Genomic DNA, 26,417 nt, shown 5'->3' on the forward strand with positions numbered 1-26,417 from the left:
ATTTCACAGGTTAAAATGTGGAGACATTACTTATGCTACCCATCTTTTCCCATCTTTTTAAAAAGAATTTACCAATGTTCGTAAAGTTCTCCCTATTTGGAAGAGAAAGAACTAGAAGTGTTTTTTTAAAATATATATATATATGAAGGTGATTGAAAGCGAAGTGGACAGATTCGGCTATCCTTGGCAACATATTGGCTGGATGACTACATAGTCCCAAATCTTTCAACTTTTTCCAGTTCTCTGGTTCCATGAACTGACTCTGCGGAGACCTGGGTGAACTACTGGTTCTGGGGCATGGCAAATCTGCTCAAAATATTGAATTGGCTCACATGTGTAAGCCAGGCCAACTGCTTCTTACTCTGCGTGATCACTCTCTCTGCATCTCAGATCACGCAAGCAAACCTCTGGTCTGTCTGCAGACCAGAAGAAACAACCCACAGCTGTAAAACGTGTTGCTGTAATCCTGGAAAGTGCTCTTTGGAAACGCGGCCCATGCAGCCCAGCCTACGTCGATGTTTCTCACATGATCCTGGACATGGGGATGGATGGCATGAGGAAAATACATGGCTTGGTTTGCACGTGTTAAATGGCCCATTTCATGCCCATGAGTCTTTAACTAAGTCTGAGCTACAAAGCAGTGCGTGGGGGGTGTAAGTATCCTAACAGCTGTAGCTATTTCCAAAATGCACTCTAAAAATTGATAATAGAATACAGTGTAAGCCAGCATCAAGCCAGCCGTTAAGTTGTTCCTGAACTTAATTCAAGTTGCTTTTAAAAAAATTAAATAGGAACATACTTACTCTGATATCACACGTAGTTTCTCCCCGATTTGAAATATAGGCTGGCTTATATCCGGGGTGGGATAATCATCAAGGACAGCAAGAAAATCACTTCTGTGGCCTAGAATGAATGAATGAATGAATGAATGCTATGAAATGTGCAGTGGACTAGGCGCTGATCAACCTGTTCAGTAAAATCCTGTGGTCATCATGTCCGTCCCACTATAACGCATTTAAAAGTACCAATGCGTCTGCATTTGAATCTGGGGCTTCATTTCTAGTAAAAGAGACACCAGGGATGAAGTCTTTCTGGGAACACCATCTTTTGAATGGGGAGCCCTGCTTCTCGTGCCTGTTCTTTGGTGTCTCAGTCGCTGCTGTGAGAGGAATTAACTCTGCACATGCTTAGGGGCAACTCATGTTTATGCTTACTTGGTAGCTTCCAAGGTTTAGACCTGCCATTGAAGAATCAACAACAACCTTGTGCTGTGCACGGTGAATTAACTGTACCCCTTTAAATATTGCCCAATCTCCAGATTCCCCACTTCCTCTCTTCCTTTGGTCTGGGACAGGGATGGGCAGCTTATTTATTATTTCTCTGTAGTGGCGGCCTCCCCACCCCCACCCCGCCCCAGAAAACCATCCCTTGTGCAGTTCAGGAGGCAGAAAACGCTACATCTTTTAAACACCTCCTGAGAATAGACCTTTTCACGCAGGCTTTTAATTTACCTTGTTTTATATTGCCTTTTTAGCTTTTAACTTTTTAAATTTAGCTTATATTTGTTGTGTTTTATGGTTTTAATTTTGCACTGCCCATAGAGCCTCGGCTAATGGGCAGTATAAAAATGTAATAAACAAATAAACAGATGTTTGTTTATTTATTTATTGTATTTACATCTCGCTTTTTTTCATCCAAGGAACCCAAGGCAGCATACATAATCTTCCTCTTCCTCTCCATTTTATCCTCACAACAACCACCCTGTGAGGTAGGTTGGGCTGAGAGTCTGTGAATGGCCCAAAGTCACCCAGTGAGTTTCCATGGCAGAGTGGGGACTAGAACTCAGCTCTCCTGACTCCCAGTCCAATACTCTAACCACTACACCACATTGGTTCTTTTGTGGCCATCCAGATGTTTTAGCTTAGAGCTACCATCACCCCTAGCCAGTATTAGGGGTGGGTGAGACTTCAGTTTCAGTTCGGCTTTGATAAGAATTTACCAAAAATTCACAAAGTTCTCCTTATTCAGCACAATCAGAACTTGAGATTTTACAAAACTGAATGTGGTAGAAACTGAAACTGACAGATTTGTCTATCCAGGACAATGCTAAGTCTGGCCTTGGGGCATTGTATATTCAACCATGTTAATGCTGAATTAGGGTTGCCACCTCTTTTTTTTCCTGGCAGGGTTGATTTTAAAAATTCGAGCATGGGAGAAAGTGAAACTGAGAGATTCACCAATCCCTAACCCTAGCCCATAGTGATGGATTATGGGAGCTGTAGGATAAAAGATCCAAAAGGACACAAATTGCCCACCACTGGACTAGGAGAAGACCCCACTGCAAGCATTCATGAAGAGCCCTGCCAGGGAGTTGTAGACAACCTTGGGAATTACCCCTGTGTAATTCCCAGCACTGTTTAACTTTGGCCATAGCCAGAGATCATACAAAGTAGGGGTGTGCACGGAACCCCCACTCCGCTTCACTTTCAGATCCGCCATTTTCGGATTGGGCCGCTCTGCCCCGCCCCCACTCTGCCTGTGCCCACTCCGCTCCGCTTGGAGCTCCGGATCCGGATCGGAGCTCCGTTCCCCCCCCATAGGGGGGGTTACCGGGCCCTGCCGCCATCGCCGCCCATGCAGCGACGGCGGCAGAGCCCGGTAAGGGACCAAGGGAGAGGGGGACCTTACCTGCCTCCGTCCGCGGTCCATCGCCGTCTTCAATTGAGCCCACGGTTCCACCAGGAAGTCTGGAACCACGGGCTCAATTGAAGACACTGACGGACCGCGGACGGAGGCAGGTAAAGGAGAGGAGGGCGGGGGGACAGCAGCAGGGGCCGGTAAACCCCACTTACCTTTCCGGCGGAGCTCCGGATCGAGGCGAAGGATCCACCTTCACCTCGATCCTCTCCGCCACGCTCCGCCGGCCCCCCAATCCTCTTCGCCTCCGCCTTAAGGGCAGGCGAAGCCCCCCGCTCCGCTCCTGCTTCTCCGGTCCGATTAGAAGCGGAGCACATCCCTAATACAAAAGCTGTGCTCGGACACGTGTTAAGCCCTGCTCATAGTATGCTATTAAGAAGTGTCCTAGCATTGCAACAGTGTCAGCTATCGCTTGCTTCTAGTACTATCAGAAGCATTACCCCGGGCTGCTCTATTCTAATTAAAAGCTAGCATGTTGATTTCATTATATCACACAAACAGCCCATCATTATCTTACCGAGGGTATAAAAATAGCTTGACTTTTAAAAATAGCACAAGGGGAAAAATGTAAAACCACAGGAAACCAGAAAAATCAAGGTCACCTTCCTGTTCAGTTGGTTGTTAGGCTGGGTACCTCTTGGCTTGACTAGTTCCATCTATAAGCAGCTGTTTTTAGCATAAAACAAAAAAAAAAAAAACTCTGGGCACCTTATGCTCAGACATTATTATTATTATTATTATTATTATTATTATTATTATTATTATTATTATTATTATTATTCCAGGGAAGTTAGATCACGAGGAAAGAGCTTAGCACTTTGCATGCAGACGATTTAGGATTTGGCCTTTGATGTATATGTTTAAACCAGCCTTCACCAACCTGGACTACAACACCTATCAGTCCTTGCTGTCTCTGCTTAAAACACCCTTCCCCAACTGGGTGCCCGCTTTCCAAATGTGTTTGGACTACATCTCCCATCGCGCTGGGGGATGATGGATGCTGTAGTAAAAACATACCTGGAGGGAGCCAGGTTGGGAAGGCTGCTTTAAAGAACCTCAGGCGGCACGGCTGGAAAAGAGCTTTGCCGAAGAACTTGGGGAGCTGGTTTCATTTAGAGCAGACAATCGTGAGCTACAGATGTGAGTCAGTCTGGAGCATATGCTGGGCAAATCTCATAGCTTAGTGGTTAGGAGGACATGGCTCACAAGCAGGAGATGCTGCATTTTGCCACTGCAGGGCTTGTCTGAGGCATTTTGCTTCCCGAGACAAAAAACAAGATGGCACCCCTTTCTATTCCATGTACAACTGGCTGGACTGGCAATTGAATCTTTCTTCAACACGGGCAATGGGACAGCTGCTTCCACTGAACATAAGGCAGCAGGTTAGCTTCGAAGATGCAGGTCAGGCTGTATGACACACAGCTCTCTCCTCTGACATCTTCTTGCCACCTCCCAGTATCTGCTGCTTGAGGTGACTACCTCACTCTGCCTCATGGTAGGGCCGGCCCTGCACCTCTGACTTCTCAAGTTGAAAGGGCCAGAAGTGGTAGGGCTGGGAAAGGCAGGCCTCTGTGCCCAGGGCTGGGCAGGGGGGGGCGGGGCAGTTGGCATAGGCCTATGATTTTGAGGGGGGGCTACTCTGAGCCCCCCTGGGCAAAGTTGCTTGATTTTTCTGTTGCTGATGATGAATTTGCCCAAAGAAAAGCACGTAAAGCATTTCTGAATGTGAAGAAGTGATGTTTTATATACATCTTGAAAAAAAGTGCTTGCCACTACCTTTTTTCTAAATCGTTCTAGTTCATATGTATTTAGAACTGATTAAACAAATACTTAATGAGCTGTTTGAAATGGGGCCTACATTTCCCATCTGGCCGGGGCCTATTACCAGCTTTGCCTGGCCCTGGGTAGCCTGGTGCCCTCCAGGTATTTTGGACTGCAATTGCCAGCTTTCCTGACCATTGGCCATCCTGGCTGGGTCTGATGGGAACCGAAGTCCAAAGCATCCGTTTGGGGCACCAAATTAGAGAAGGCTGAAGCACCATGACTTCCTTGTGATACCGAAGAGCCTCTGAAATAGCAAGTTCCTGTCCAGTAGCAAACATGCACCACCGTTAAGTGGAAATGGAAGTTGCTGTTTCATTTTAATGCCTACTGTGAGTTTTGGCTCAGTGGGGCTCCGGCCCAAAGAGGCACGGAAATGCCGCTAGTGCTTAAATACTTTTAAAATAATCAGCCAAATCCTATGCAGAATTACACAGGCTGCATAGGACCACACTATGTTTAAAACAACAACAAAAATGTCAATTTTATTTATTTGTTTATTTATTTTATTGCATTTATATCCTGCCTTTTTTCCTCCAAGGAACCCAAGGCAGCGTTCATAATCCTCCTCCTCTCCATTTTATCCTCACAACAACAATCCTGTGAGGTAGGCTGGGCTGAGAGACTGTGACTAGCCCAAAGTCACCCAGTGGGTTTCCATGGCTGAGCGGGGACTAGAAACGGGATCTCCCCACTCCCAGTCCAACACTTTAGCCACTACACATACAGCAAGCCAGGTAGGGCGGCCAGGTCCTCTAAGGGTTGAGGAGGGAAGCCTGGGAGCTTAACAGTGTTGCCTCTAGTAGGATGGAGCCTGGTTGGGAGCTGGGGATGACAAAATGGTGGATCAGTAGGGTAGGTGCTTGTTATGCATGATAGCTCAGGGTGGATGAACATGGGGTGGTGGTGGTAAAGTTAATAATAATTTCAAATCATACTATGCAGATTTTACTCCCTTTCTTAGAGCCCCTGAGAAGGATGCAAAAACCTTGAAAATTAAGTGCATGGCGGTGGGGAGCAGGGGTGAGGGTGGAACTGCAACAAAACGTTGCAGTGTGGATTGCTTCTAGTCATCAAGTTTCCAGCCAGCCACATCCATTCATATCTGGCCAGCCACATCCTCCTCAATGGTACTCATTACACCCACCCCGGTTTTCTATGCTTTCCCCACCCCCCTGGAACGGATCTACACATAAGTGGATAAATGTTTTTAATGGCGCTTTCCGTCTTATTCCGCCACATGACACTTGGCTTTTATCATTTTATCGCTTACCCTTCCTGTCGTATTATTTTGTGATGTTATTCTTATAAGTCATAGTATGATCGTTCTTAAGCGTTCTTTCTTTTTCTATTCTTTTTTAAAAGCCAAACAGCTTCCTAGGGGTGTGTTCCTTTTCTTTCTGCGCCCAAAGTTGCAGCTGTTTTTTCAGTCTTGCCTCATATTCCTCTTTGCAGCCACAACCTTCCCCCCCTTCCATGTATGGGCATTGTTCTATATGTGTTTACTCAGAAGTAAGACCCTCTCTGTTCAATGGGCTTTCCTCTAAGGTAAGCCAGCATGTGATATTAGCAGTTCAAATCAATGGGGCTTACTTTTGAGTAAGAGAATCAGCACACCTGTAGTTCATGAACTTGAAGATGCAAGCAAGCAGGGAGGGAGACTTCAGGCAGGGTTAGTGGATTTACTTTACTCAAAAGTAAATCCCATTGATTTCAATTGCAAACATGACATTCTGCCCCTTGGTCTGTGCTTAGGAAAAGGGTGCAGAAAGAGGGGAAATCTTTCCAGCCCCCACTTCTCTCCGTTTCTCTCCCCTCCAAGCACAGACCAAGGGGCAGCAGTAGAGTGACCACATGAAAAGGAGGACAGGGCTCCTGTATCTTTAACAGGACTGTAGAAAAGGGAATTTCAGCAGGTGTCAATTGAAAAGGGTTAAATTCCCTCTTCATCACAACTGTTAAAGCTGCAGAAGCCCTGCCCTCTTTTGTATCTGGCCACTCTACTATAGCTAGTGTAGCTTTAACTGTTGTGATGAAGAGGGAAGTTCACCCTCTTCAATTGACACCTGCTGCAATTCCCTTTTCTACAGTCCTGTTAAAGATACAGGAGCCCTGTCCTCCTTTTCATATGGTCACCCTAGGCAGCAGGTCACGATAGCAGTTGAAATCAATGGGATTTACTTTTGAGTAAAGTAAATCCCCTAACCCTGCCTGGAGGCTCCCTCCCTCCCTCCCTCCCTCCAGCTCAGGAAAAGCTCCCAGGTGTGGAAAGAGGGGAAATCTTTCCACCACCATCTTTCCACCACGTGTTAATAAATACATGTGCCCGGGGACGTATACAATAATACGTTTAATGACTTAAAAACCGACATTTCATATATCTGTCTAGATCCGCTCCTGCTGTCTCACCACAACAGAGACTTCGCATTCAGCAGCAACTGAGAATGCCTGAGCCTCGTTCAGCTCAGCACTTAGAGAATTAAGTTCGCTATTATAATAACGTTCCTGGCTTTTAAAAAGAAAGCCAGTTATCCATAATTGAAGCGAACATGGGAAAGGTGGGTTAGCTACTGTATGCCGAAAGCATCCCGCACTCACTCCAGAATTTCACAGAGGAAAATAAATTCTGTTCTAGCAACATCTCCATGAATTATTATGTGAGCCACCCCAACAATATTTTGTTTTCGGGAGGCATATAAATATGCCTTGATATTTGTTTGTTTTTTTAACTACATAAATATCACCAAATAATATTTTCTTTTGCCACTGATTCAAATTAGCAAGAACAAAGAATAAGAACAGACATTTTCCCCAAATTTACCACTCCAAGAAGGAAAAGGACACTTGTGGCATGTCTACACCATGCCTTATTCTGGGGATCGCCCCGGGATCATCCCTGTGCATCCACATGAAGCACAGAGGATCCCGGGGGCAAGGAGGGGTGATCCCTCCATTTCCCCGGGATAACTGGGATGGCTTTTACCCCAGTTTTTCCCGCAGTCTCAGGATTGTCCCGAGACTGTGGGATGTGTGGGCGGCTGTCCCGGTTTCATCCTGGCTCCTCGCGAGTAAATGCGAGGAGCCAGGAACCATGCACAGCGCACGGAGCTCTTCAAGCACTCCGTGCCCATCAGGGGTGCGGAGGGCAGTGGTCTTGGGGCTTTTTTAAAAAACTTACTTTTGCGCTGGAGCGCAGGGCCAAATCTAAACTACTGCTTTAAAGCCCTTTAAAGTGCTTTATAACAGTTTTGAAAACGGTATATGGAGTGTGTCTTGGGCCCCAACAGTTGTCAAAACTGTTATAAAGCTCTTTAAAGCAGTAGTGTAGATCCTGCCCAGGTGCGCTCCAGATCCTTTTCGTTAAAAAATAATAATGGCAGGCGCGATGTCCTCCTTTCTCCCAGGACATCGCGCACCGCGTGTGAATGCAGAGGGAGCATCTCGCGATCAGCATATCGTGAGATCCTCCCCCCGCTCCACCGGGAGGTGTAGACATGCCTTTGGAGTTGTGTCCAATGTTCATTAGAGTAGACCCATTCATTTCAATGGGTCAACTTTAAATAGGGCTAACATTGGATGCAACTCTACATCTTTCAGTTGGCCTGTTTTCAAACATTTGATCTTGTCTCGCTTTTATATAATAACTTAGAGTGCAGTCCTATACACTGAAATAAAGCAAATTGAGCTCAGTGGGACTTTCGCCCAGGTTTGCTAGCAATGAATTTGAAGCAAAATTATTTTAAAATGCTACATCAGCTCTACATAACACCATATAAAATTTAGAAGTTTTATAATTTAGAACATGATAAAAGTTAGAGATGTGGTTCCCAAGGTGCAGATTATATGCATATATTTTGGGACTGTACGAAAATCAGAACTTTTTGGAATTTGCTTTTATTTTATTTATTTTATTATTTATTTATTTATTTATTGCATTTCTATACTACCCAATAGCCAGAGCTCTCTGGGCGGTTCACAAAAATGAAAACCATTCAAAGTATAAAACAACAGTATAAAACCATACTATAAAATACAATATAAAAGCTCAACCAGATCAAAACAGCAGCAATACAAAATTACAAATTTAAAACACCAAGTTAAAATTTATTTATAGACTGTTAAAATGCTGGGAGAATAAAAAGGTCTTCACCTGGCGTCTAAAAGCATATAGTGTAGGTGCCAAGCGAACCTCCTTAGGGAGCTCATTCCACAGCTTGGGTGCCACAGCAGAGAAGGCCCTCCTATTGGTAGCCACCTGCCTCACTTCCTTTGGCAGGGGCTTTATATTGAGCAGATTATATTGAGCAGATAATGGGAGACAGGCTACTGAAAGACCCTTTTAGGATTGTTCTTAGTTATTTGAAGGATTGTGTTGAAAAGGAGGATTTGGAGTTGATTATTAATTTCTTAACTGCAGCTACAACCTCAATCACTTCAGTTTGGAAAAAGGAAATACCCCCTTTATTTTACTGGTTTTTCAGGATTTTGGGATGCTGCATTAATGATGAAACTAAGACTGCAGGTCAAGGATACTGAGTAGGGTGACCAGGTGGAAAGGAGGACAGGGCTCCTGCATCTTTAACAGTTGTATAGAAAAGAGAATTTCAGCAGGTGTCATTCGTATGCCTGCAACAGCTGGTGAAATTCCCTCTTCATCACAACAGTTAAAGCTGCAGGAGCCCTGCCCTCTTTTGTATCTGGTCAAGACGGCCGGGCTTTTCTATGCAACTGTTAAAAGATACAGGAGCCCTGTCCTCCTTTCCATATGGTCACCCTAATACTGAGTGCTGGTGCAGGCAATGATAGCGAATTTTGTCATTTTGACTCATGTCCAGCATAGAATGTACATCATCAGTCCATGTATTTTCATAGCCCTCTTCCCTCCCCAATCCTCCTGCTCCCGAATCTTAGTTTAAACACGCTTACCTGACTGCCAGTGGGTACTATTTATCTCAGGTGTGGTTTTCATGGTTTTTATAGTGTTCCCCATTGCTCTTCTCTTCAGTTCCTTCAAAGCGCTTCCTTCAAAACTAGCAAAAGATGGATACAAAAGCCTCAGGTTAGCACCTGCTCTGTTAAGTCACATCTAGTAGTTCATTTAAAAAGAACAAAAAGAAAACAAGCATTTACTTTGGTGTGTGTGTGTGCGCGTGTGTGTTTTGAAATTTGACATTTTGCACGCCTCTGAGAAATGCACGTTCTCTACCGCTAAGCTGCGCTCCTTCCCCAAATGGGCCAATTCAGCCTTCCCCAACCAGTGGTCTTCCAGATGTGTTGGACTACATCTCCCATCATTCCCAGCCAGTACAATGTAATTGTCATCCAAGACATCTGGAGGGGGGCCTGGTTGGAGAAGGCTGAGCAGATGCGCTTTGCATGCAGGGGGTCTTGTCGTTTTGTAACTGTGTGACGTTCCCGTGACCCCAAAATGAGAGGCTGGAGAGTTAGGGGTGTAATTCCCCACATGCAGAAATGCTGAAATGCCAGGCTTTTGAAAAACTTGCATCTGACTAAGGCCGGCACTACTTCAGATTTAACTGAAGTCCCTGCATGAGGCAGCACTAGAGCAGGGGTGGACAGAAAAATGATAACTAGATGCATTGGATTTCCAATTCTGAGCATTCCTGACCTTTCACTATCCTGGCAGGTGCTTCTGGGAGCAGAAGACCCAAAACATCTGGAGATTTATGTTCTGCCTATCCTAGGGTGACCATATGAAAAGGAAGACAGGGCTCCTGTATCTTTAACAGTAATGTAGAAAAGGGAATTGCAACAGGTGTCAACTGAAGTGGGTGAAATTCCCTCTTCATCACAACAGTTAAAGCTACACTCGCTATAGTAGAGTGGCCAGATACAAAAGAGGGCAGGGCTTCTGCAGCTTTAACTGTGTGGATGAAGAGAGAATTTCACCCTCTTCAATTGACACCTGCTGAAATTCCCTTTTCTACATTAAAGATACAGGAGCCCTGTCCTCCTTTTCATATGGTCACCCTACCTATCCCTCCTCTAAGGAAACCAATAAATCAGGATGCAGTCCAAGAGCCAGGTGAAATCCAGCATCCTCTGGGAGTCTTCCAGGGTTGATGTGCACACTTCTCATATGGCACAGTGGAGACACCAGCCTTAGCTAGACCTAAGGTTTATCCCGGCATCGCCCCCGGGATAAACCTTAGCTCTAGCTAAGGCCATGGTGAGGACCACAAGAGGTTGCAGGTCAACCCTGACTCTTAGTTATTTTTCTTCTCTTTTCCTGCCTCTTGTATGGGATTTTTTTTTTAAAAAAAGGGATTCTGTGCATACATGGTCAAGAGGATGTTGCAGTGAAGAAAAGGAAAGGGTTTTAAAATACACACACACTCCCCCAAAAGTCACAGAAGCAGGGAAAAAGAGGAAAAACTTCGAGAGAGAGAGAGGCAGGTGGAATGAATGGAGGGGCAGGAAGAGAGCATAGGTGTGCGCAGAACATTTTGTTAGGGTGTGCACCCACGTTTGTTTTTTTTAAAGGTGAACTTTGATTGAATACTCCATCATAAAGGCATTATTTTGATCCATTTATTTATTAAACACTGTAGACACTGATGCCCTACTCTGAGTTCGGCTTGCCTGACCATGGGAGGGCTGTTGCAGGGGTGGGGTGGGGGGAATGAGGAGATGGTCCTTAAGCACTAGCATTGGTGGGGCTTTGTAGTGACACTGACCAGAGGAGGACCTCTTTGAAGCGTGGCTCCTGGAAGAGGGATTTCTTTTCGCTCCTGCTGCCGGGAGGAACTGCGTGCTGTTGGGGGCAGCGGAGCAGCCAGAGGGTAGCTGGAGAACCATTCCTTCTGCATCTGGATCCCCCTCTGGATTCCTACTCAATGGCCCCCTAATTTGGAGCGTAATGCTTGAGACACCCCTTGCGCACACCTTTGTAAGAGAGTGAAATCAAGATACTGGAGCAAAATTGCTTCTAGTGCTGTTCATTATGAAGTTCGGAAGCTGCAGCTCGTGCAAAATGCAGCGGCCAGATTGATTTCGGGAACCAGAAGGTTCGACCGTATAACACCTGCTCTGGTCCGCTTGCACTGGCTGCCTGTATGTTTCCGAGCCCAATTCAAGGTGCTGGTTTTGACCTATAAAGCCTTACACGGCTTGGGACCACAATACCTGACGGAACGCCTCTCCCGACATGAATATACCCGGTCACTATGTTCAACATCTAAGGTCCCCCTCTGGGTGCCTACTCCGATAGAGACTCGGAGTGTGGCAACGAGAGACAGGGCCTTTTTGGTGGTGGCCCCCAGACTGTGGAATGATCTCCCTGACAAGGCATGCCTAGCACCAATGCTGCTATCTTTCCGGCGCCAGGTTAAGACTTTCCTCTTTGCCCAGGCATATGGCGGCACATCTTAATCACCCACACGTTTAGTTTTTTTTACCGTTTTTAATGCTTTATGTGTGTATGTTCTGTGTTTTAGAATTTTAAATTTTGTATACTTGTTTTTATCTTAATTTTAGAATTTCTGTAAACCGCCCAGCGAGCCCAGGCTATGGGAGGGGTATATAAGTGCAATAAATAAATAAATAAATAAATAAATAAATAAATAAATAAATCCTAGTTGAGGCCCTGTCCTGACCTGGAAAGCATTTTGTGAAAAGTAGGTTTTTGTTTTAACACATTCACAGAAGGTTCTCCCTCCTCTCTTTCTTATTCTGGCTAAAAAAAAAGGAAAGTAATACATTCAGTTCTCTGCGTCTTTCTCTCCCTCTCTTACACACACACACACACACACACACACACACACACATATTAAAAATACTAAGGTATAGGATGAAATTCACAATATGGTTGTAACAACCTTTTACGTTCCCTACAATGTGGGTGAACTCACACGAAGGATCTCTTGAATTAGTCTAGAGCGGGCGTTGAAGGCAATTTGAAAGAGAGTTCGGCTGTTTGTGGGGCGAGAAGTCCACCCCCCACACACACTTTCACTTCTCGTAAACACGTTGGGCAGGTTTCAGTATTGTTCTTCAAAATAAGCTGCACTACCCATTTGGTCAGAGATTGTAGTGGAACATTGCAAATATATATATATATGCACCATGGGAAGTGAAGCCTCTCTCAAGATATTTCTGGCTGTCTTAAAAAACAAACATTATTGTCTGAGTCCAACCTTAGGGACAAAGACACGACTGAGCCAAGATGTATTCCAGGTTCTCTTGCCTGCCCCATTGATGCCTCATCCATGTCGAGGTCATATTTACAACAGGTTTGGGGACAAGGTCCCTGGGGCAAAATCTCATCAGTGCAATTCCCCCCTTCGAGCGGACCCTTCTCCTCTTTGCCAATGCTGCCCCTTTGCTTATCCTCTGGGTCCGATCTGCACGACCACACAGAGGCAGGTAGGCTTTCCTCTACCTGTACAAGGCAGGTAGAGGAAGCTGCTCTACCTCCTTTCTCTTGTCCCTGCTCAGAGGAGGGGCCAGGTGAACAGGTATCCATGGCAAGAGGAGGGGCAGCAATGCCAGGAGGTGGCAGTGCCCGCCTATGGGGTTCTGGACTTTGGCATGTGCCAAAAGGTGCTGATCCCTCCTCCTGTTCATGCCTTTGCCTCCCCATGTTCCATTGTTGGAAGTACTTTTCTTCTAAGCCCAGACTGAACGTGAACCAGGCTGTCAAGGAAAGTGTATGGAGTTATCAACAAGGGCAAAGTTTCAGAGTGACTCTTTTCAATGGAAACACCCACCCACACCCAACCCCTTCCATTTTAGAGGTGAACAGGACCAATGAATAAACTGATGCCCCCCCTCCTCTCTTGGCCTCTGGCATCATTTAGGAGTCTTTTCTTTGCAGGAAGGTCTTCTCTCCTAATTTATTTATTTATTACATTTTTATACCGCCCAATAGCCGAAGCTCTCTGGGCGGTTCACAAAAATTAAAACCATCATAAAACAACCAACAGGTTAAAAACACAAATACAAAGTACAGTATAAAAAGCACAACCAGGATAAAACCACGCAGCAAAATTGATATAAGATTCAAATACAGAGTTAGAACAGTAAAATTTAAATTTAAGTTAAAATTAAGTGTTAAAATACTGAGTGAATAAAAAGGTCTTCAGCTGGCGATGAAAAGAGTACAGTGTAGGTGCCAGGCGGACCTCTCTGGGGAGCTCATTCCACAACCGGGGTGCCACAGCGGAGAAAGCCCTCCTCCTAGTAGCCACCTGCCTCACTTCCTTTGGCAGGGGCTCACGGAGAAGGGCCCCTGTAGATGATCTTAAGGTCTGGGCAGGTACATATGGGAGGAGGCGTTCCTTCAAATAACCTGGCCCCAAATTGTTTAGGGCTTTGAATGTCAATACCAGCACTTTGAATCAGGCCCGGACCTGGACTGGCAGCCAATGAAGTTGTAAAAGGACTGGCGTAATGTGATCTCGCCGGCCAGTCCCTGTTAGTAAACGGACTGCTCTGTTTTGTACCAGCTGAAGCTTCCGGACCGTTTTCAAAGGCAGCCCCACGTATAACACATTGCAGTAATCCAAACGAGAGGTTATCAGAGCATGGATAACTGTAGCTAGGCTATCTCTGTCCAGATAAGGGCATAGTTGGTATATCAGCCTAAGCTGATAAAAGGTGCTCTTTGCCACTGAGTTCACCTGTGCCTCAAGTGACAGTTCTGGATCGAAGAGCACCCCCAAACTACGGACCCGATCCTTTAGGGAGAGTGCAACCCCATAAAGGACTGATCAACCCGGGTATCTTTCTCCAGCAAAAAAACCCCTCCCCCCTGCCTTGATCTGAGCAAGTTGTCATTGTGCGGGAAGGGAATTGCTTTGACCCGATCCGTACAGGCCCAAACCTTACCTTGCATTCAGATGCCAAGCATAGTGACCTCTTTTCTCCCCCACCCCCCGTCCGTCCCAGATCTTTCTCTTTCACTGGCGGGATCCGGCGCTCATGATTTGTCTGACGCTGCCGAAGGAGAAGCAAGTTCAGATCTGATGCACACAGCTGACCGAAATGGGGCTTTGAGGAAGTTCAGCCTATCATGTAGCACAGCGCTCGCTGAACAAACCACATACTTCCTCTGTGAGAAATAAGGAAGGGCTTGATGTACTTGCACAAGAAGATGCGGTTCCTGTTGCAAGGGGTTAGGTGGGCTGGGAGGGGGTCTCGTGGGTATTGGCTTCCCCCCCTCCCCACTTGCTATTTTTATGTTAAGTTTTTGGAGGACTGCGGTGTAAGTGTTGGGCATGGCCACCATGAAAGCAAAAGCGCAGGGTCCCTCTGGACGTACGCCCCCATCTTGCCTGACCAATTTCCTACAGCTTTTGCTTGTTCATGTTGTTTATGTATTTATAGCGTTTCTAGCCTGCCCTTCCGCCCCAGAGCGCAGGGGGTAGGTGGGGCGGCGGCTAACATATCAAGGCTCGAGCACAGCCAGGCAACGGAACAGCCTCTCGTATACATCGGAGCTAGTTCCAACCATCAGGCTACAGTGGTGCAAGCTAGTTAATTTTAGGCCCCGGCCTTAATGAGAGTCAGTGTGGCATAGTGGCTAAAGTGTTGGACTGGGAGTCGAGAGGTCCAGGTTCTAGGCCTCACTCGGCCACGGAAACCCACTGGGTGACTTTGGGCCAGTCACAGACTCTCAGCCCAACCCACCTCACAGGGTTGTTGTTGTGAGGATAAAATGGAGAGGAGGATTATGTATGCCGCCTTGGGTTCCTTGGAGGAAAAAAGGTGAGATATAAATGCTAGGGCTGTGCACGGACCCCCTGATCCTCTTCGTGGCCCAATCCGCAACTTCTGGATCGGGCTGATCTGCCCTGCCACGATCCACCTGTGGCCCGGTCCGCTTCGTTACGGAGCTCCAGATCTGAATCGGAGCGCCGTTCCCCCCCCCCACCCATAGACTTACCTGGCTGCACCACCATCACCACACAAACTGCACTGGGGGTGCGGCCAGGTAAGCCCCCCCTCGTGCACACCACTTACCTGGTCCGTTGTGGCCCCGTGGCTCAACCCAGAAGTGTAGGCCCCGCTTGGGTTGAGCCGCGAGCTCAAGTGAAGCCGGCAACGGGCCGCGACGGACCAGATAAGACCCCCCTGCCCCCTTACCTGGCTCTGCCACCGTCGCCACATGGGTGGCGGCAGTGCCAGGTAAGGCCCCCTTACCTTTTTTTAGGAGCTCCAGATCGAGGCGAAGGATCCGCCTTCATCTCAATCTTCTCCGTGACACTCCACTGCCCCCCGCTCCTCTTCACCTCCGCCTTAAGGGGAAGCGAAGCACCCTGATCCGCTTCTGCTTCTCAGACCCGAAGAGAAGCGGAGCACAGCCCTAATAAATGCAATAATAAAATTAAAATAAAATAATGGTCTTACAGGGAACCTCTTTAGATGGCCATGTATCAAGCACACAACTGACGTTTTTCTTCTCTCAACTTCCACTTCTATTCTATGTTCACAACTGCTTCTGCATTCCTGAAATGTGAGAACAACAACAACAACAACACTATTTGCCCACCCCCATAAAAAAGAAAAAGGAAATGCACTTGAGTGTGTGCAGTTTTGGATTTTAAGTTCACTTAAATTCATTATATACAATGGAGCTTGCTTCTGCAACTCTGATGCTAAACACGTGTACTTGGGAATGCACATCATTTTGTTGTAGAAAAGGATACTGTGAGCTAAAATAAGAAAATCAGATGCTGTGTCAATCAGCATCAGCCACGGGGCCCTGTCATACTCATGCCAAGCCAGGTGCTGATGTGGGGCACAAATCTCCTGTTTGATTGTTGCTCAATTTGCACCACTTTCCCTTTCATGCAAAGCGAACAGAGGTTGTGAACAGGAATCAGGTACGAAGTGAGTGGCAGGGTTGAAGCAGGATGGTAACAAAGTTCCCTGGAGGATCTAAAACTGTGGCTCTCAATCCTATGGGAAATCCAGGACAGATACAAGGAAGTCCTTCTTCACACAGCGCATAGTTAAACTATGGAACTCACTGCCACAAGATGTGGTGATGGCCACCAATTTGGATGGCTTTAAAAGAGGGTTGGATAAATTCCTGGAGGAGAAGGCTATCCATGGCTACTAGGCCTGATGGTTGTGTGCTACCTCCAGTACCCGAGGAGTAAGCCTGTGTGCACATGTTGGTGCTGTTGCACCATGTCCTGCTTTGTTGGTCAACAGCTGGTTGGCCACTGTGTGAACAGAGTGCTGGACTAGATGGACCCTTGGTCTGATCCAGCCTGGCTCTTCTTATGTTTTTATGCTCTTGGCTGCACCTGGATATGAGACAGGACAGTTGATAATTTGTTTGTGTAAGGCCATGACCGTGCTCGCTTCCTGCATGCAACATGATGTCTTTCTATCAAAGAGATTCCTCTGGTTTTGACCTATTGTGATGTCCTTCTGGAATGTAGCAGCACACTTCTCTCTTTCTGTGTGTGCAGAGAATGATTATGTAGGGAGGAACATGATTCCAGCCCTATGGGGAAGTATCCACTACGTATGCTGCACAATGCTAACGCGGTGACTTGGGGGCATTTTCCCAAAGAACACTGATTCATCACACTGTGTGCATGATTGCATAATTCACAACATCGGGCTTTTGCATATTGTGAGTGCAGTATCTAGGATTGCTTCACTTGAATGGAGCAATCCCTTTTCAAGAAAGCGAGATGAACATGAGCGTCCTTTTTCCTGTTAGTATGAAGAAGATGTCAAGGTTCTTACAGGTTCTTTCTTCCCCATCCTGGCTATTCTCGAATCAGGTGTCCTCTGATGAGGACACCTCTTCGAAGGTGTCCTCTGTTTGAAGGGCAGTCTGGTCCAAACCTGGGTTAAAGATAAAGAAACACCAGAAGGGAGAGTTGGAAGGGGTCTTGACGTTGCCCATCCACAGTTAACCTCAGGTCAGCAGACTGAGCGAGGCACACAGGTCCCCTGGTTGCACTTTTCCCCACTGTGGGGAGATGAACTCTTATTTCTACTTAATTATAGTAATAATTCTAAATTTGCAGTTATACCCAGAAATGCAAATGTGTGTCTTTCTTTTTTGGGTGACGTGTTTCCTCTTTTTTGGTTTTCTATAAGTGGCCACCTTACCCTGGTGTGATCTTTTTCCACGCCAGTTTGTAGAATCACATGGAGAGTTAGAGCTGTGGTGGGTGTGAAGCTACCCCAGATGCCTTCATGGGATAAAATAATGTGTAGGCTGGGCCTTGGACCTGCCCAGCTTTCTCCAGCTTGGACCCATTGACTACAAATGAGTCATAATCCTATATAGCTCTGCTTTCCCTTCCAGATTCCTAAAATAGTTTTCCTATAAAGCAGACAGTTAAAAGGGCAAAATCCTCGGGAAGCAGAAAACTAAGTGGCCCAGTGGGAGTCATCCACATCTGGCGAAAGTGCAGGATTGACTCGACGCCACTTTCAAATTATATTTGGAAACGAATTACATCCAGGATCAGAATATATATATTTTGTACATAAATGAGTTGCCTTATTTATACAAACGCATTCTTGAGAAAGTCCCTGGGGGATGGTGGGAGGAAGGAAGCTCTTCTAAAACAGCTCCATAATTGTACAGTGGGACAAAGTACATTGAAAGCATCTGCAGTGGATGATTGCCCAGGTACCATTTTAATGCAGTCTGCATACATTCCCAAATGTTAAATGTACAGAAAGGAGGCTGGAATCAAGACGGTGTAACGTCACGCTTCAATTGAGACAGTGTGATGTGGCTGCAAAAAAAGCAAATGCTATTTTGGGCTGCATTAATAGAAGTATATAGCTTCCAAATCATGTGGTTCCTCTCTATTCGGCCCTGTCTAGGCCTCCTCTTGAGTATTGGGTCCAGTTCTGGACACCACACTTCAAGAAGGATGCAGACAAGGTGGATTGTGTTCAGAGGAGGGCAACGAGGATGATCAGGGGTCTGGAAACAAAGCCCTATGAGGAGAGACTGAAAGTTTATCACACAGAGGACAAACTGTGCTTGAAAGTTTGTCACACAAAGGAGGGCCAAGATATCTTCTCGATCCTCCCAGAGTGCAGGACACGGAATAATGGGCTCAAGTTACAGGAAGCCAGATTCCATCTGGACATCAGGAAAAATGTCCTGACTGTTAGAGCAGTACAACAATGAAACCAATGACCTAGGGAGGTTATGGGCAGAATGAGGGTCTGAACAGGACTACTGAATGTGTTCAGATGATAATGTTGGGTTCCTGACCTCATGGATGGTTCTGAACATGTTCAGCTGAATGCACATAGAAGTGTTCTTCAGACCTGTCTGATTAATGCTCAGAGGCCTGAAGCTTCCTCCCTCCTACACGGATGGGGACACTAGAGGTGGGGTTGTGCACACAGCCTCTCTACTCTCTCTAGGCATTTTTAAAAAAAATATTGAAGAGGGCTGTACAGACTGGAAAAAATGGAAGGGGTGATGGCGAAGGTAATGGTGGAGTTGATAGTGTTGACGATTAAGACACTTGCTCATCCTTCATACATGATAGGATACCCTCTTCTTCTTCTTCTTCTTCTTCTTCTTCTTCTTCTTCTTCTTCTTCTTCTTCTTCTTCTTCTTCTCCAACACCGTAATTCATCTCCTTGCAGGGAAAAAGTAATATGTACATCAGATGTCATATACTTGGTATATGTAATTTAGAACAAATGGCTGTTTAATTAATTTATGTAAAGAGTACTTTCAAAGCAACGTCAAGCGTACTCCTGTGTGTGTGTGTTTATCTTGTGATGATATATATTAAATGAAGTTTCAACAACTCTGAGTGTTAACCAATGTTCCAAACTTAGGATGAGTCATTTGTGAAACTCATGAGTCATGTTGCCTTTCTGTTCTAGGTCAGATGTTATCTGGTTATCTTCTGCCGTGTTCATGGCAAGCAAATGTCCCTTTGTAATTACTGAATAGCATCAGTCTTATTTAAAGCATTGCTTATGTCATTGGTCTGCAAGAAAAAGTGGTAGTTATTTATTTTCTACAAAACATAGTTACGGAAACAGGAAAGAAAGACATAAGAGAGCCTATGTATATTTCAAGGTGATTGTAAAGGATTCAGAAACGTTAGGATCAGGAGCTGGGAAGACAGTCAGTTCAGACATAGTGTTGGACTGAAAGCCAGGGGAGACATGTAGGCATAATGCAGAATAGTTATACCGCAAGGTTCACGTCTATGGAAAATGTGAGTAGCATGTAGTGATGGCTGAGAATTTCATTTCAGTTCATTTTTTATATGAAGGTACCAAAATTCGCACATTTCTTAATATTAGGGATAGAAAGACCTTGAGATGAAAACAATGTGAATGTGGGACAAATTGAAATGGACAGATCCATCCATTCTGGCGGAGACCTTTGAGTGTTTTGCCTGGGCTTGAATCCCCAAATATTCAACCACGTTTGTGGTGCTGCCACCTCTTTCTTTCGGATAGACTCCTCATCTTTAACAGCTACATGGCAGGCAGGTACAATATGGCCCTGTCCATGCTGGGAACCTACTGAATTTTGACAGTGCAGATAGGTGAGCATTTAGTTTTCAGTTCATTTTTGATACGAGTTGAACAAAACCTGCACATTCCTTATTTATTTTATTTTTTATTTATTTATTAAATTTAATATTATTTATTAAAAGATGTCTCGGACCACAATTCCCATCATCCCCAGGTAGAATGTTGGCTGGGGATGGTGGGAGTTGCAGTCCAGCATATCTGGAGGACACCAGGCTTGTGGAAGGCTGGTCTACAAGTATACTATACTTCTGTCATTTTTTTTTTTTTGCTTTGATCAGTTACTAGTTCAGTGACTTTTCACTGTCTAGCTCCTTCCTATCTTTCCTCTCTCATCTCACACTATTGCCCTGCTCGTGCTCTTCGCTCCTCTGATGCCATGTTTCTCACCTGCCCAAGGGTCTCTACTTCCCTTGCTCGGCTTCGTCCATTTTCTTCGGCTCCCCCTTACTCCTGGAACGCTCTTCCAGAACATTTGAGAACTACAAGTTCAATCGCAGCTTTTAAAGCTCAGCTAAAAACTTTTCTTTTTCCTAAGGCTTTTAAAACTTGATTTTGCTCTGACTTTTATACTGCCTGTTTGGTGCATTCTCTTCCCCTCCTTATTGTTTTTATGATTTTATTAGAATGTAAGCCTATGCGGCAGGGTCTTGCTATTTATTGTTTTACTCTGTACAGCACCATGTACATTGATGGTGCTATATAAATAAATAAATAATAATAATAATAATAATAATAATAATAATAATAATAATAGTTCTTAGATTTCTTGCTATTTTTTATTCAGTGGTTGGTAGGATTGGGACAAACCCATTTCATGTTGCCTGGGGGTTCTGGGAATTGTAGTCCAACACATCTGGAGGGATCCAGGTTGGGGAAGGCTGGCTAGGCACTCGCTCTGGGACAAATGCCAGCAACAGAATTGGGCTTAACGTTTATGAGGATGAATAGAGGAAGGGGAAAGTAGATTTCACCCAAACACTACGTCCAGCTTCATAAACATCATCTTTACCCTGCAGTGGCTGCAAATCAGCGCTGCGTCGGTTATATGATGCAGCCACCAATCCGCAGCCACCACAAAGCAAATAGGCGAAGCTGTGTGGCAAAAAAAGTTGGGGACTTGCCCTGACTTTTCTGGTTGAAGTGAAGTCACGACAACTCTTCTACCACCTGACCTCACTCTGGTGTCAAGCCAGCGGCGTTCCCAGGTGGAAGGCGGACTCTGATTGGGCACTGGAAGCCCAGGCAGAGCACAGGGGAGAGTCCAGCAAGCCAGAGCGCCTGTGCTGCCTCCTGCGTCGGGATTATCCGACACCACCTGCAGCAGCAAAAGCGCAGGGTTTTCCTAAAAGTGGGGGCAACCCGGCGCCATCAAGGCAGCCTCCAGTTCAACCTTTGAAACATATTCTGTGCTATAGATGCCACATGTTTACCGGTACATTGCAAACAAGAAAGCAAAGCTGTGACAGATCTGTGAATAACACCCAAGATTTGCTCTTCCCAGTGAGATGTTTCAAAGGCAAGATTGCTTTGAGTAATTACTTTTGCTTTCCAGGATTTTAATTTATATATATATATAACAATGACAAGCATGCACCAGAGAAGCATGTGGCTGCATAGCTGACTTGATGTGGGTATCTGTTTTCTTTTTTTTAAGGGAGGATCTGCTTTCTCTCCCGCATCAGCAATGAGCAAGGAGAAAGCAGCAGCACAAGCTGCCATTTTGGCTCACGAACTTGGCTGCCCTTCAACCAGCAGCGAAGAAATGGTATCCTGCCTCCGCCGGTTGCCTGCCAAAGCTCTCAATGATGCACAAACCAGGGTGTGTCTATTTCTTGTTCTGATGGCCCAAATGTGTGGGCTTGCAGGGGTTCAGATCTCCAGTGGGGTGAAAAGAAAATGCTTGTCATCTTGGACATTTCAGGATGTTTAGGGAAATAGTCTCACTGAGAACATAAGGACATAAGAAGAGCCCTGCTGGATCAGACCAAGGGTCCATCTAGTATAGCACTCTGTTCACACAGTGGCCAACCAGCTGTTGACCAGGAACCCACAAGCAGGACATGGGTGCAACAGCACCTTCTCACCCATCTTCCCCAGCAACCGGTGTATGTAGGTTTACTGCCTCTGATACTGGGAAATACTGGAGTGGGGGAAACCAGGGCCCTTTCTACACCTTCCTTTTTCCCCGAGGTCATCCCTAGGGTGTCCCTGTGCATCCAAATGACACACAGGGGATCCCAGGGGCGAGCGGGGATGACCCCTCCATTTTCCTGGGATAACTGGTTCTCCAGTTATCCCGATTTTTCTCACGGTCCTGGGACCACCCCGAGGACTGCGGGCAGTGTGGCCGCCCATCCCAGCTTCTTCCCTCCTCCCCAATAGTAGCGGGGGTCAGCAAAGTTGGAAGGAGGGAGTCCAGGGACATCGGGGGCAGGGGCAGGCCTTTTTTTTAAAAAAAAAAACTTACTTTTTTGGTGGAGTGCAATTGCGCTCCTATCTCCTATTTTTAAAAAACAAACAAACCAAGGCACCCACAATGCCCCTGTTTGTTTCCGGGATGTCGCACTGGCATTTGTATGCTAGGGGATGATCCTGGAAGCAGGTAAGTCCGGGACTGTCCTTGCTCCCTCCCTGAAGGCCCTTAGGTGTAGAAAAGGGCCCAGGAGTGGCTGGGAAAGAAGCAGGGTAAACATATAATTGACGTAATTATCAGAGATGGAACATTCATTCGATTCATCAGTTGGGTTACAGGTGGGCCTCAGCAAGCTATCAATTCAGACCCTGGCCATCCTGTGGGGCAGCCTACTGGGGAGGGAGGGAGAAAGCGGGTGTTAGGAAGCGAGGAGAAAGAGAAAGGGGATAGCAGAAAGAGAGAGAGAGAGAGAGAGAGAAAAGATGGCCCCACCCACTTTTGGCTCTGGCTCCACCCACTGCCAGCATCAGGGTGACCCTATGGAAAGGAGGACAGGGCTCCTGTATCTTTAACAGATGTATTGAAAAGGCAATTTCAGCAGGTGTCATTTGTAGGCATGCAGCACCTGGTGAAATCCCCTCTTCATCACAACAGTTAAAGCTGCAGAAGCCCTGTCCTCTTCACCAGATACTAAAGAGGGCAGGGCTCCTGCAGCTTTAACTGTGGTGATGAAGAGGGAATTCCACCAGGTGCTGCATGCCTACAAATGACACCTGCTGAAATTGCCTTTTCCATACAACTGTTAAAGATGCAAGAGCCCTGTCCTCCTTTCCATAGGGTCACCCTAGCCAGCATGTCTTCTTTCTGCCCCACTTCCTTGGTGGCTACTGTTCGGATAGCACCCTTCTGTCCTCCAGCCCCCAATACTGACTGCCTCTTTGCTTCCATTTTAGCTCCTAGCCATAAGTGGGCCATTTCAATACTGGAGCCCAGTGGTGGATGGATTCTACCTCCAGGAGCCTCCCACAGCAGCCCTGCAACGTTCTGGGCCTTTGAAGGTGGACCTGCTCATTGGAAGCGCTCAACAAGATGGCCTGATCAGCCGAGCAAAAGCCATTAAGGTACGTAGAAAGTTACTGCTTGAAACAGAAATTAGAGCTGCAGCTGTAATCGTGGAGGTTGCCTGACTGAGAGGAGAGAGGCCAGGCCCTGCTTCTGTTGTTGACAGAGAATCTCATGTCGGGGTGAAACAATATGTATTTTCCACATGGTTCCTTGCCCACATCTTTGGTTGCTTCTGGCAAAGAAATGCAGGAAACAACATACGTAAGCCTGAGGAAGAGAGCCAGTGTGGTGTAGTGGTTAGAGTGTTGGATTGGGAGTCGGGAGATTGAGGCTAGCACTGCACATATTTGTCTGCTATGTGTTGTTTGGGCCTCAGTCACTACAGAACTACAAACAAACAAATTTACAAGGAGGCCTTCTTGGCCTATGGACCATGATCCCAGATCTGCCCTCAGAAACACGGAAAGTGTCAGAGAGAACTCTAGAAGTTTGCCAAAAAGGGAAACCATGTTTGTTTGTTTCTAAATTAAGATAACAAGCGATAAAATGGCTGTGAATGTGCTGAAGTATACAGAAGTCGAACAGTCGTGAATGTGTTCCCTCTCCCCAAAGACTAAAATGATCACGGTGCTGGGGCATCACCGCTGTGAGGGAAGGTTACAGCAGCTGAGATTGTTTAGCTTGGAAAAAAGGAGGCTTTGGGGAGCCATAAGTGTACAAAATCATGCATGGTGTGGAGAATGTGGACAGGGAGACATTTTTTCTCCCTCTCCCATAATACTAGAACCCAAAGGGAGTCATCCCATGAAGTTGATTGGCGGGAGATTCAGGACAGATAAAAGGAAGTACTTTTCCCCTCAGCACATAGTTCAAATATGGAATTCACTACCACAAGATGTGGTGATGGTCACCAAAATGGCTATGTGCTACCTCCAGTATCAGGGGCTGTAAGCCTATATGCACCAGTTGCTGGGGAACATGGGTGGGAGGGTGCTGCTGCTGCACTCAGGTCCTGCTTGTCAACAGCTGGTTGGCCACTGTGTGAACAGAACGCTGGACTAGATGGACCCTTGGTCTAATCCAGCATGGTTCTTCTTATGACCAACACCCAATCCTTTTTGCCTGCCCTTTTCATCTCAGCCTCCTTGTTGATATGACTCTTTCTTCATTCCTTGCCTTCTGTGCTTTCCGCTAGGCACTCTGTACTGACCTGTTGCCAATTATTATCCCGAGTGATTGTCTACTTCTGAAACAGCAGACAAAAACAATGCCACTTGGTTGCTCAGAACTGTCACCAGCAACTCACTTAGTTGACTTCTCTCAGTGCCTCCCTTCTTTCAGTGAACTGTGAATGACAGATACTGCCAAATTTCTCACACACTGACAGGTTTATTTCTGCACAGTGGTAGCTTTGAAATCCCAAGCTTATGTTATCAGGAATGTTTGTGCTAGCTCGTTTTTCATGTCTACAGCTCACCACATGCCATGTCACTGATTGCCTCTGGATGAAGACAGGTATAAAAAGAGAACTGAAAGCTAGTCCTTCAGCCCTGACATGAGCTGAAAATGTGTCTGACTCCGTAATCAGACTGACAGATATGTATACTAGTGAATCAGTCATGCTGGTTCAGCTGTTAGTCTAGCATCTCCCCTCATACGTGGGGCTGGCTACCAACCCTGTTTTGAAGCATTGTGCATGTGTTTGTGCATGCATTTCTCGTGGTCACTTCCATTTTCTTAAAGAGAAAAAAGATTTTTGTTCAGTATACAAAATGTCTCCTGGGAGTGGGTGACTTTACAAGTGCTAGCCAAGCAGCACTGCCCACTGCTTCAAACTTGCAGAACCTTTTTTCAGAGGTCCTCCCTAGCGAAGAGCGACTCTATTCGGCCCTGGTTAGGCCTCATCTAGAGTATTGCGTCCAGTTCTGGGCTCCCCAATTCAAGAAGGACGCAGACAAGCTGGAGCGTGTTCAGAGGAGGGCAACCAGGATGATCAGGGGTCTGGAAACAAAGCCCTACGAAGAGAGACTGAAAGAACTGGGCATGTTTAACCTGGAGCAGAGATTGAGGGGAGACATGGTAGCACTCTTCCAATACTTAAAAGGTTGTCACACGGAGGAGGGCCAGGATCTCTTCTCTATCCTCCCAGAGTGCAGGACACAGAATAACGGGCTCAAGTTAAAGGAAGCCAGATTCCAGCAGGACATCAGGAAAAACTTCCTGACTGTTACAGCAGTACGACAATGGAATCAGTTACCTAGGGAGGTTGTGGGCTCTCCCACACTAGAGGCCTTGAAGAGGCAGCTGGACAACCATCTGTCAGGGATACTTTAGGGTGGATTCCTGCATTGAGCAGGGGGTTGGACTCGATGGCCTTGTAGGCCCCTTCCAACTCTGCTATTCTATGATTCTATGATTCTTTGGACTGAGTTCTGTGTTCCAAATCGTCCCCTCTTCGCTATTTATTTATTTATAACATTTTTATACTGCCCAATAGCCGAAGCTCTCTGGGCGGTTCACAAAAATTAAAACCATGAAGAGCATAAAAACAACCAAGAATTTAAAAACACGAACACAAAATACAATATTAAAAAAAATGTAACTATTGCCTGCAGCTACGGACGGGGAACTAATTCATTCAATTCACACTAATTTTGCACTTTTGAACTAATATGCAAACTGAAACTCAGTTATCCTTTAAAATTCTCATTTCTCCTAATTTTACAATGTGCATAAAATTGTGTGGATGTAGGGGAAAGAGCCCACAAAAATGTGTCTGTTTATTCTTTCATTTCTTTATTTATTACATTTTTATGCCACACAATAGCCAAAGCTCTCTGGGTGGTATACGTGAAAATAACATTAAAATATGATGTATTAGGAAAAGCTGCTTGCAAAA

The 26,417-nt window shown here is 45.9% G+C and overlaps 2 protein-coding genes across 2 annotated transcripts in view; one reads left to right on the plus strand and one right to left on the minus strand.

Annotated features, from left to right (window-relative positions):
* Nucleotides 1-14,509, minus strand: part of SLA (Src like adaptor) — a 28,479-nt gene extending 13,970 nt beyond the window's left edge. The window contains exons 1-3 of the mRNA XM_063131163.1: nucleotides 14,368-14,509; nucleotides 9,445-9,548; nucleotides 804-903 (exon numbers count right to left, since the gene is read on the minus strand). Of these exons, the coding sequence (XP_062987233.1) occupies nucleotides 804-903; nucleotides 9,445-9,508 (164 nt within the window). The 5' untranslated portion in view covers nucleotides 9,509-9,548; nucleotides 14,368-14,509. The remainder of the gene's footprint in view (nucleotides 1-803; nucleotides 904-9,444; nucleotides 9,549-14,367) is intronic.
* TG (thyroglobulin) overlaps nucleotides 1-26,417 on the plus strand; it is a 199,420-nt gene that overhangs the window by 146,466 nt on the left and 26,537 nt on the right. Inside the window, exons 42-43 of the mRNA XM_063131335.1 lie at nucleotides 21,695-21,859; nucleotides 23,407-23,574. Coding sequence (XP_062987405.1) covers nucleotides 21,695-21,859; nucleotides 23,407-23,574 — 333 coding nt within the window. The remainder of the gene's footprint in view (nucleotides 1-21,694; nucleotides 21,860-23,406; nucleotides 23,575-26,417) is intronic.

This window comes from Elgaria multicarinata, chromosome 7 (genome assembly GCF_023053635.1).
Source record: "Elgaria multicarinata webbii isolate HBS135686 ecotype San Diego chromosome 7, rElgMul1.1.pri, whole genome shotgun sequence".
NCBI classification, from domain to species: Eukaryota; Metazoa; Chordata; class Lepidosauria; order Squamata; family Anguidae; genus Elgaria; species Elgaria multicarinata.